At 39.1% G+C, this 12,103-nt stretch overlaps 1 protein-coding gene across 6 annotated transcripts in view; it reads left to right on the top strand.

Annotated features, from left to right (window-relative positions):
- The window catches only part of CEP350 (centrosomal protein 350), a 124,564-nt gene that overhangs the window by 108,550 nt on the left and 3,911 nt on the right, over positions 1–12,103 (top strand). For all 6 annotated transcript variants that reach the window (XM_036344490.1, XM_036344492.1, XM_036344487.1 and 3 more), the window contains 3 exons: positions 452–859; positions 954–1,100; positions 6,508–6,630. In XM_036344490.1, coding sequence (XP_036200383.1) covers positions 452–859; positions 954–1,100; positions 6,508–6,630 — 678 coding nt within the window. The remainder of the gene's footprint in view (positions 1–451; positions 860–953; positions 1,101–6,507; positions 6,631–12,103) is intronic.

The raw sequence follows: 12,103 nt of genomic DNA, 5'->3' as shown, positions 1-12,103 counted from the left end.
CAGTTATGATACTGATTCTGGTAAAATTGAATTATATCCACTATGGCATCTACTCAGACCATCAACTTGTTGGGTTGTCCATGGACAGTTGAACAAAAGTAATGATTTTGAATAATTTGAGCCAAATAATCACTAAGGTGAGAAATTTCCTATCCCATTTCCAAATCTCAGAAACCAGACAGTTCTATAGAAACAGAATAATAATGATACCAAAAGGAAACAAAAACTAATCAATATTTTATAAAAATTCAGCTTATGTAAACAGAATTATGAAACAGGATAGTTTTTTCCTTAAATTAGTAACCACCATATAGTTTTTGTTTTGCTTATTTATTAGAGATATAGTAAATATACAAATAATATATTTGCTTTGTCTTTAAAAAAAAACAAAACACCTTAAGTGATCTGAGGTCACTAAAAGGTGTTCTATTTGAATGTGCCGTTTCTGCAGGAGAGTCCAGTATTTGGTGCTAGTGGACAGGAAGAGCTTGCTAAGAGACTTGCTGAACTTGAGATCAGCCGTGAGTTCCTGAGCGCATTAGGAGATGATCAAGACTGGTTTGATGAAGATTTTGGTTTGAGCTCTTCTCACAAGATCCAAAAAAACAAAGCAGAAGAAGCAATTGTACCTCTAATGGCAGAACCTAAAAGACCTCCCCAAAAGCCATGTGATACACTTTTGGCAGTCCCACATACTGCAGAGGAAGTAGAAGTCCTTGTGCACAGTGCCGCAGAGGAACTTTGGAAATGGAAAGAGTTAGGTCATGATCTTCATAGCATCAGTATTCCTGCAAAGCTGCTTGGCTGTGCCAGTAAGGGTCTCGATATAGAAAGCACTAGTAAAAGGGTCTACAAACAGGTATGTAACTTGGAAGGATAATTCTAACTTTAAACTTCCCTCTTGTCTGAAATTTGGGTTCTTAGCCATTTTATTTTATTTTTTCTCTATCAAGGCGGTTTTTGATTTAACAAAAGAGATTTTTGAGGAAATATTTGCTGAGGATCCCAACTTGAATCAACCTGTCTGGATGAAGCCATGCAGAATCAACTCTAATTATTTCCGACGAGTGAAAAATCCAAATAACCTTGATGAAATCAAGGTAAACTGCAAACTATAGAGTATCTCCTTTTTGAATGCTGTTCACTTATACAGATCTATACATGCTGTAAAAACAGGTACTCCCTGTCTTAGTCACCTTTCTGTCCTCAGAGCCTGTTCCATACTGGGTATTCAGTAAATACTTGATTCATTGAAAACATGAACAGTGGAAAGGAAGGGGACAAGAGGGAATCCTGAATCCTCAAGATTTGCAAAACAAAACATAACTTTTAATTTTTATTCTCGCTGGAGGATATTTTTTCATTGATTTTTAGGGAGAGTGGAAAGGGAGCAATAAAGACAGAGAGAGAGAAACATCAATGTGAGAGAGACACATCGATTGGTTGCTTCCTGCACCCACCCAACCAGGGCCGGGGGTCGAGCCTGCAATCGAGGTACATGCCCTTGACCAGGATCAAACCTGGGACCCTTCAGTCCGAGGACTGACACTCTAACCACTGAGGAACTGGCCAGGGCAACAAAACATAACTTTTAAAAGTCATTTCCTATATATATACAATTTATAATGTCTAAGAAAAAATTAGGAAATTCTCAGAGAGATAAATTATTGCATCTCTTAGGCATTTTTGATGATTTTTTGGTAATTTAGAGATAAGTGTAATATTCTAGAAGTACATCTGAAAACATATCATATATCAAACATGTCCGCCCTAGACACATAGATGTTACCTTTCCATATTTGATTTCCATTTTGGAGGTTTCAAATTGGTAATGTGGTTTTGAAATATGTGGGATAGTAATATGATATATAAAAAATACTTTATTATCTAAGAAGCCCCTGAAAAGATGAAGTGACTGAAGCTACAAGGACTCCCATCAAACCAACTTTAAAGTTGCATTGGTGGAAACTCTCTGCCTATTTACATGTTTCTTTAATTTAGCAAAGGTGATATTTTCAGTGCAGTGCCTCTCAGATTTAAGTGTGCATAAAAACCATCTGGGCAGCTCTGACTGGTTTGGCTCAGTGGATAGAGAGTCAGCCTGCGGACTGAAGGGTGCCAGGTTCGATTCTGGTCAAGGGCATGTACCTTGCTTGTGGGCACATCCCCAGTAGAGGTGTGCAGGAGGCAGCTAATCGATGTTTCTCTCTCATCGATGTTTCTAACTCTCTATTCCTCTCTCTTCCTCTCTGTAAAAAATCAATTAAAAAAAAACACAATAAAAATATAAAAAATATAAACCATCTGGGCATTTTGTTAAAATGGAGATTCCTACTCAGTAGGTCTGGAATAGGACCTGAAATTCTGCATTTCTATCAAGCTCTCAAGTGACATTGATGCTATTGATTCCAGAACCACTCTGAGGAGCAAGGCTCTAGAGTTGTTTTCTAAACTTAGTTGATGATAAAAAGCTTTTCTTTTTCCAGAGAGCATACCTGCTCATCTAGTTACTCATCTTAATGGTGTATTTTCTTACATCATCCAGGAGTATATGTGAACTATCAAAATACATTAATACTGTTCATATACATTACCCCGGTATATAATGTGATGGCATTGCCTAAACAACAGTCTTTTTTAATTTGAGATATAATTGACATACTAGTTTCAGATGTACAACATAGTGATTCAATATTTGTGTATATTATGAAAAAGTCACCATAATAAGTCTGGTTGTTATCACACATAGTTACAATATTTTTCCTTGTGATACAGACTTTTAAGATCTGCTCTCTTAGGAACTTTTAAATGTATCAGACAATATTATTGACTATGGAAAGCTTTTGAAAATATTTGCACTGACAGGGGTTTTAAGATATATGCTTATATCAGGGTAGGCAAACTATGGCCCACAGGCCAAATCCAACCCACCACCTGTTTTTATGAATAAAGCTTTATTGGATAATAGCCACATCCATTTGTTGACATATTGTCTGTAGGGCTACTTTCCTGCTAAAATATTTATAATCTGGTCCTTTACAGAAAAAGTTTTCTAGCCTCTGCTTAGATTAAGGTAAGTAGCAAAAAAAGGGGGGGTGGGTTTTGAAGATAAATTTGATTAATTTAAAGAAAAGAAACTTTTAAAATGATTTTCAACTTTGAGGGATATCAGAACCACCTGGAGAGCTTTCTCAAAACACTAGTGTACTTCATTTTTTTCAGCCTTCCACAGTTTATACATCCTTGAATGTGTGTGTGTTTAGGCAGGGAGTAGTGGAGTTTGGGGAGCACAATTGTAGTTTGAGAATCATTTAAAATGATTCTGATTCATAAGTGCGCCAATTCCTCCATTAAGAACATTGTTTTTTAATAAGTAATAATATATAGACTTAAATATGTATTTAATAGACCTTAAATATACTTAAAAAGTAATAAAAATAAAAATTATTTTATTAATAACAACAAATAAGTTGAAAATAACACAAGATACATGATATATATAAGCAGTATCAGAGTGTGTATATTAATATATTTCACAATGATGCTTCCCACTAATTTTAATATTGAAATAACATTTCATAAAGTTTTAAAAAGATGATAGTCCTAATGTTGCTAGCAGTAAAATTATTAGGCTTCTCATACTGAAGTGTTGATTAACATTTTTAAAGTTTAACTGAATCTTGATACTTCAAAATAAACTATCCCAGCCAAAGCCTGGTACTTTGCTCACATGACATTGCTCCCAAATTTATGTTGGATTTTTTAGGGTCAGAGATTTATTTACTGCTTTCTTTTTTTTTTTTTTAATATATTTTTATTGATTAAGATATTACATATGTGTCCTTGTCCCCACGTTACCCTCTACCCCCCCCCCCCCCCCCGCTCATGCCCTCACCCCACCCCCCCCGTTGTCCGTGTCCATTGGTTAGGCCTATATGCCTGCATGTAAGTCCTTTGGTTGATCTTTCCCCCTTACCCCCACCCTCCCCTACCCTCCCTCCAAAGCCCAACAGTCCAATCAATGCCTCTCCGTCTCTGGATCAGTCCTTGTTCATCAGTTTATGTTGTTCATTATATTCCACAAATGAGTGAGATCATGTGGTATTTATCCGCTCTCCAGTTCCATCCATGCTGTGGCAAATGGTAAGAGTTCCTTTTTCTTCTTCCTCTTCTTAAAGAATACCTTTCAGCATTTCATATAATGCTGGTTTGGTGGTGATGAACTCCTTTAGCTTTTTCTTATCCGTGAAGCTCTTTCTCTGACCTTCTATTCTGAATGATAGCTTTGCTGGATAAAGTAATCTTGGTTGCAGGTTCATGCTATTCATCACTTTGAATATTTCTTGCCACTCCCTTCTGGCCTGCATGGTTTCTGTTGAGAAATCAGCTGACAGTCGTATGGGTACTCCCTTGTAGGTAACTGACTGTCTTTCTCTTGCTGCTTTTAAGATTCTCTCTTTGTCTTTTGCTCTTGGCATTTTAATTATGATGTGTCTTGGTGTGGTCCTCCTTGGATTCCTTTTGTTTGGGGTTCTCTGCGCTTCCTGGCCTTGGAAGTCTATTTCTTTCACTAGGTGGGGGAAGTTTTCTGTCATTATTTCTTCAAATAGGTTTTCAATATCTTGCCCTCTCTCTTCTTCTGGTACCCCTATAATTCTGATGTTGGTACGCTTGAAGTTGTCCCAGAGGCTCCTTACACTATCTTCATATTTTTGGAATCTCTTTTCTTTTTTCTTTTTCAGTTGGGTATTTTTTGTTTCTTTGTATTTCAAATCTTTGACTTGATTTTTGGGATCCTCTTGTCTGCTGTTGGATCTCCGTATATTATTCTTTATTTCAGTCAGTGTATGCTTAATTTCTAGTTGGTCCTTTTTCATGTCCTCCATGGTCTCACTATACTTATTGAGGGACTCATTAAATTTATCGGCGGTTTCCATAAAATTCTTGAAAAACCTTATAAACGTGGCCTTGAACTCTATATCCAGTCGTTTGCTTTCCTCCATTTCTGCCATTTGTGACCTGTTTCTTTGTCTCCGCATTTTGGCTGCTTCCCTGTGTTGATAGAGTGGCTTTGTGTGCTAGGTGTCCTGTAGGGCCCAGTGGCTCAGCCTCCCCAGTTACCTGAGGTGGACACTCTTGGTGCACCCCCTCGTGGGCTTTGTGCACAGTCTTGTTGTAGCTATGCCTTGGTTGTTGTAGGATCACTGGGAGGAATTGACCTCCAGGCCAACTGGCTGTGAGAATCAGCTGTGTCTGCAGTGGGAGAACTTCTGTGCTGGAGACACCCTTCTGGGGCAAGACTTGCTTCAGTGGGGCTTTGGTGCTCACTGAGACTGCACCCTGAGTGTGTCCCTTATGGATCTGAGGAGTTGTGATCTGGATGGTTCCCCTCTGACCACTGGGTACAGTGGCTCTTGGATCTAAGGAGGTGCTAATTTAGCCTCTGCCTGAGGTTACACCGCAGGAACTACGAAGAGAACTGCAGATTCCCCTTCCTTTTTTTTGGAGTTTGGAAGTGCCCTGATGATGCTCAGCTGTGTAGGAATGCAAGCCGCTGTGGGGCCTTGGGCCTTCTCTTGGAAGCTCTGGGTCTATCTGGCCTGGCTGTGGTTAGGTAATTACAGGTTGCAAATGGCGGGGGCATTCATATGCAAAAGCCTCTGCCGCAGCCTGGGCGGGGCGGGGTCTCAAGAAATCAAAGGGCGGAGAAAGCAGCTATGGCGGAGCCTCAGCCCTGCCCTAAGGAGTCGCGAGTCCCAGTGTCCCGGCAATGGCTGCAAGCACCTCTGAGGGAAAGCCGCTCTCAAGCTCGCCCGCTGCCAGACAGTCCAGTATCTCCCCGTATGAGTCCTGGGTCCCCAGAGACTTCCCGGAACCAGATTTCAGAGCCGTGGTGAGCTTGTGTCTCCCTCCGGATTAAAAAAGACAGCCGCGTCCTCAGGTGCCAGACCCTTTACCCTTTCCGCGCGCGAGCCCCCGTACCTCTGCACTCCACCTCCGCAGCTCCTCCCGCTCGCAGGGTGCTTTTCTTTCCTTCTAGTTGTAGAATTTACACTCAGCCAGCCCTCCTGTAGTTCTGGATGGTGTCCACCTTGTGTTTTTGATGCATTTATCGATTGTTGTGGGAAGCAGCAATTTCCCGGTGTTTATCTATGCCGCCATCTTAGTTTCTCTCTCTATTTACTGCTTTCTTAACTACTTTTGCCAGCTTGAAGTCAGCTAATGGTGGTTCTTGGGTTGGGAACCTCTAAAGTGATTTTTCTTTACAGATTCATCAGTGGGTTTTACTTTTTTATGTTGTGTAAAAACAAAAATTCTTTAAGTGAATAAAGTCTGAGCTTTTGGAATGCTTTTCTCTTCAAATTGCTAAGTGGAACTGTAAGTGGAAGGAATTTGTATACTCTTTATTATACATGTTACATTTTTAGCATAAATCTGTTTGCTGCATTATTATAAGCATGGAATCTCAGAAACTTTGTGTTTTATTCATTCCTCTTATTTTTACAGAACTTCATAGCAACCGAAGTACTCAAGTTGTTTAGTTTTAAAAAGGAGCCAAACCACAAAACAGATTGGCAGAAAATGATGAAATTTGGAAGAAAGAAAAGAGACCGAGTGGATCATATCCTGGTCAGTATATATAACAGCTGTTTTTATTTTGACCATCTCTTCTGAAACCAGATGTAGTTAGGTCCTGAAAGGAAAGGGAATAGAGTTGACCTTAAGTCTACAATAGTAATGTCGTAAAGCTTTCACCTGCTGCATTTCTGCTCCTCAGTTTTGGAAATTGCTTTCTTTTGAACTCAGTAGATGAATATTTAATTTAACACTATTTTGTAGGTGTGGAGGACTTGAGAAATAAAAAGTTAAGAAAGCAAAATTTAAAAAAACTGAATTGAGAAGAAACCGGTGTAGACTCCTAAGTTGAAGTCTCTGCTCTGCCACTTACTTGGAGTGTAATCTCCGACAAGTCATCTAACTAACCCCTTTGTGCCTCATTTCCCTATCTGCAAAATGGAGGTGATAAAATTACTAAGAGGATTAAATGAGCATTTGTATGTCTATGTTGAACAGTTCACTGCACATAACTCAATAGATATTAGCAATCATAATTTCATCATTGTTATTCAGAATTTTAGCTGGGTAGGATTTATTCTATTTTGTGATACATTTCTCTAGCATTAGAAAAACATTTATCAAACAAACAAAAAGGAAAGGGGAAAAAAAGGTCTTTTGTCCTTTTTTCCTGAGTCGAACTTTAGGAAACTCAGATGTTACTGGGTTCAGGTTTATCTCTAAATATTTTCATTCTGAACTTCCTATTTTGTCTATATTTACATTCATATAATTAAAAATGAGTAATACTTAAGTTGATTAGGTTTCCCCAAGTATGTACTTCTCTAGTGCTTCATATACTCAGATAAACATTTGTTTAGTGTTTTACAGTTCATCATCCTTCTCATGCTTTATTTGATCCTCACAGTAATTAACTCAATGGAGTATTTTTTGTAAAGAAAATAGTAAAGAGGGAATTGGTGACGAGAGGGTTTTTTCTGCTGGAGAGAAATAGGCTGGTAGGAGGAATTCAAAGGAGAAAATCTGATGATGCAGAGAAGGAGGTAACTGTTGGAGTGAACGGGTAGGGATGATGGAGTCCATACAGGGAGGGGTGGCCTCAAAAGGACCATTGCCCTTTTAAAGCCCCTGTGACATGGCAAATTATATTAAACTCTTTATAATAAACAGTTGCTCTTCTGAATTGTTATTTCTACAAGTTTCCATTTAATATTTCAGATCAAGATTAACTGTGGGTCATTAAAACCACAGAAAGCAAAACCATGAATAAGGGAGTACTGCTATAATTAGACCAACTTTTGTATGTCCTTTTGTATACAGTAACTTTGAAAAATATTCCTACTGTAGGTAGAATTGCACTTAACATTCAAATCCTGCAGCAAAACCACCTAGCTAATGATTGAATCCCCTTATGATCTGATAAGGTATTGGATAGCTTCTGAGTTTCTACTTATAATGTTGGTAAATTCTCATGTTAAGTCTAAATTGATCTTTACATATTTAATTCTAATTTGCTTTGAGGTTTTATATAACAATTCTAATTCGTCCTACACGCCTTTGAAACATCTGCCATGTTTCACCTGAGTCTTTTTCTCCCTGCTAAACATTGGTATTCTTTCCTGTTGTCTGGTAGAGTTTCTCAGTCCCTTCTATAATAATCAGCTTTAGCTCTGTCAGTGCCCTTCTGTAAATACAGTGCTCAGAACTGACCATGTAATATTTTGTGAATTGCTTACATTAGCACTGTCATACACCCTCCTCCTTTTTCCTATATACTATACAGTCAAGTATAGGGAGTACTGCTATAATTAGACCAACTTTTGTATGTCCTTTTGTATACAGTAACTTTGAAAAATATTCCTACTGTAGGTAGAATTGTACTTAACATTCAAATCCTGCAGCAAAACCACCTAGCTAATGATTGAATCCCCTTATGATTCAATGTTTCAGTCAAAAATGGACCAATCAATATACAGCCGTGGTCCCAATAAGATTATAATGGAGCTGAAATGTTCATATTGCTGATGACATTTTAGCTGTCGCAGAATATTATGTGTTGTGGTGGTGCTAGTGTAAACAAACCTGCACTGCCAGCTGTATAAAAGTGTAGCACATATAAGTATGTACAGTACATAATTCTGTTACTAGCTTATGTATTTACTGTGCTATACTTCTTGTTATTTTAGAGTGCACTCTTGCTACTCATTAAAAAAAAAAAGATTTGCTGTAAGACAGGATGGCTCATACATCTCCAGTTTACTGAGTTTCTTGATTGCATCATTTTCTCTTGTGCTTGATTTAATCTTAGGTTGTTTTGTATAGTAACAGACTGTGCAGGCTTGGAGCCTGGAAGCAATAGGCTGTACCACGTAGCCTGGGCGTGTAGGGGGCCATACCATCCCGGTTTGTGTAAGTGCGCTCTGTGATGTTTGCTCAATGATGAAATTGCCTAGCGACACATTCCTTAAGAACATATTCCCATCCTTCAGTGGCACGTGGCTGTACTTTGATTCATAGAGTTTCTAATAACATTTGTTTATTTTCATCTTTATTATTCTCAAGGAACCCACAAAAGCTTAGAAAAATCCTAAGACCAAAATCTCAACTTGTGCTTTTGTAGTTATGTTTTGGGCCCAAGTACAGGATCTTATTTTATTACTTCATATTGATAACTTTGGCCCATCTTTCCAAGGTACCAATACATTTTTGGGCTCTTTCTTCTAACACGGTTGTTGTATTTCCCAGCTTCATGTACCTCTAAAATTGATATGCTTGTTTTCACCTAGGCCAGTGGTCGGCAAACTCATTAGTCAACAGAGCCAAAAATCAACAGTACAACGGTTGAAATTTCTTTTGAGAGCCAAATTTTTTAAACTTAAACTATATAGGTAGGTACATTGTTATTAACTTGATTAGGGTACTCCTAAGGCTTAGGAAGAGCCACACTCAAGGGGCCAAAGAGCCGCATGTGGCTCGCAAGCCGCGGTTTGCCGACCACGGACCTAGGTCATAGATAAAAATGGTGCATTGGACAGAGCCAAAGACAGACAGCCTTTTAGCACTCACTGAAAAATCCATATGCCAGATATGTGACACCTACTTGTAATACCGTTCTGGTCACTGAGGAATCATAAATAAAAAGAAAAATCTCGAGGGGCTCACAGAATACAGTTCCATGGGATGATTTTACAGCGGAGCAGGCACAGGAGAGCTTGGGAACACAGGGAGAAGCGCCCATGTCCTGCAGGCAGAACCTTCCTTCCAGGTTGATAGTTGTCTTGTTCTTTAGTCAAAAAAGTACAAATCCACCTACCTGACATCTCTATTTCCTCATCTTGTGCAAAGGATATGGTGGAAGACCTGACAGGTGTTGCTGACTTCTGTCCACATTTCTCTTTCCTACCAGCTAATACCCTGTCGAAAAAAAGGGAAATGAAGTTATTGTTACACTGACTTGTTAGTGTGATTTAATTGATTTATATATCGCGCACATTGATTCACACACATACATCTTCAGGAGCAGGGGAAATTGTAATAGAATAGAATAGACTCTAAAAACCAGAAGAGAAAAATGGAGGCAGATTTGCAGGTTATAAGATCCCTTGGTTGCCATAGGTGAAGTTCCAAGTTGGCTTTGTGCTTTCTGGTGGCCACAGCAAAACAGAGAACATGTTAGCTCTCACCAGCTGAGAGGGAATAGCTTCTGTTCTTAAGGAGAAGCAAAGCTTTTGCTGCTACTGATGAGAGCACTGTGGGGGCTCATCAGGATACACTGAGAGTCTAAGGGACAACGTCCTGAGCCTGTCTTTTTACTGTGAGGGCAAAGTGACTTCTTTAGGACAATGTTTTCCAAATGTTATTGGGGAGGAAATTGCTCAGAGAACAGATTTAATGCTAACGGCTGAGATAACATAAAAAAGGAAAGCTGTGCAACTTGGTTTGAACAAATAAACAAATTCATGGGAGGTATGAAATCTTTTGTGGGGGACACACCTGTTAGCTTTCCCAGAACATGGTTCTCTCTCAGCACCAGCTTGGGAAGTGTTGCATTGGGCTGTTACATAAGGCTTTCTTCATAAGAGAGGAGCACCAGTTCCTTAGTAGGTGAAAATATTTCTTATATATCCACACAAAACAAATAGAGGCAGCTCTGAGTTAAACAAGTCCTTTCCTGGTGGAATTCTCTTTAATAGGCTCATGTCCATTGTGAAACTCGCACAGGCAGGGTTCTAAACGTGTTTGACCAAAGAGTCCTTTTGGGTGGCATATCTGTTCATGGAGCATAAGTTAGGGAATGAAGGAATGAATATTTACATAGCCTTCAAACATCCCTCCTCAAAGAGAAAGAATGGAGCAGCCACCTCATCGTGTGTTTGTCAACCCTGGCCAAGGGAACGTGTTGGCCAACACTGTTCTTCCCTCTTGTTTGCCCAGGCTCCTGGATGATGTGGTCTCTTCCTCCCAGGAATCTTCTCATTTCCTTGTAATGGGAACTACATTCCCCTCTTCGCCTCTGTCTTTTTCAAGATGCAACTGTAATCAGGGCAAGTCGGGAGCCTGTTGTCATGGCTTTTTTGCCCAGTTAGACTTCTAGTTAGACACCCTTATCACTACAATAACTGCTGAGTTTGGGGCTGGATCGGGGTTTATAATTACTTTCCCCACCTAGCCTCCATCTCACTGGCATCATTACATATAATAAGTCTGATATGTTTCTTTTATAAGTAGCTTTTAAAATGTTTATTGTAAACAAGCAAAAAATTTTGGGCAGTTCTAATTTGATTAGTTGTGGCTTACCATAGGAATCCCAAAGTCCTAAAATGCAAAAGAAACAATTATTGTATAACAGTGATTTTTAAAAATAAGCTTAAGCAATAGTACATTTTTTAAAGTACTCTAATGCATATTAAATTTTATTCATTTATTTATAACTAGAGACCCGGTACACGAAATTAGTGCACGGGTAGGTTCCCTAGGCCTGGCCGGCGATCAGGGCTGATCAGGGCCTTCCGGCTGCTAGCCAGGGCCTTCCTTCCCTGGCTGCCAGCTGCCAGGGGCCTTCCTTCATTCTGTGCTGCCCCCTGGTGGTCAGTGCACATCATAGAGAGCGATTGAACTCTGGGTCTCCTGGTCGACCTCCTGAGGGGGGACACTTTGCATATAAGCCTTTTATATATACTAGTTAGTATAGATACTTCAGAATCATATCCAGTATTGTCTTTGGATATATGCGTTTTATAATTGTAAAGCTATATAGCTAGTAACTTGCTTTCTTCTCTCCTCCTTAAGTTCTCATACACATTATCTTCTGTTAACATAGACAACATGCTTGCAATCCTTACTAACTATAAAATACTGGAATATTGTTAAATTCCATTTTGACAGTTTTGAAACCACTTTTATTTTAGTTGGCAGTTGAGTTTTTTGATATTTTTTGCAACTTTGAAAGTTTGTTGATAGAATCATATAACTTATCCTTTTTCTCTGGTTTATTTCCTTGGCCTGTTTTCCCATGGATGGGACTGCA

Source organism: Myotis myotis, unplaced genomic scaffold, assembly GCF_014108235.1.
Source record: "Myotis myotis isolate mMyoMyo1 unplaced genomic scaffold, mMyoMyo1.p scaffold_m19_p_18, whole genome shotgun sequence".
NCBI classification, from domain to species: domain Eukaryota; kingdom Metazoa; phylum Chordata; class Mammalia; order Chiroptera; family Vespertilionidae; genus Myotis; species Myotis myotis.
Note: the sequence above shows the minus strand (reverse complement) of the source record. Positions and strands in the feature narration are given on the sequence as shown.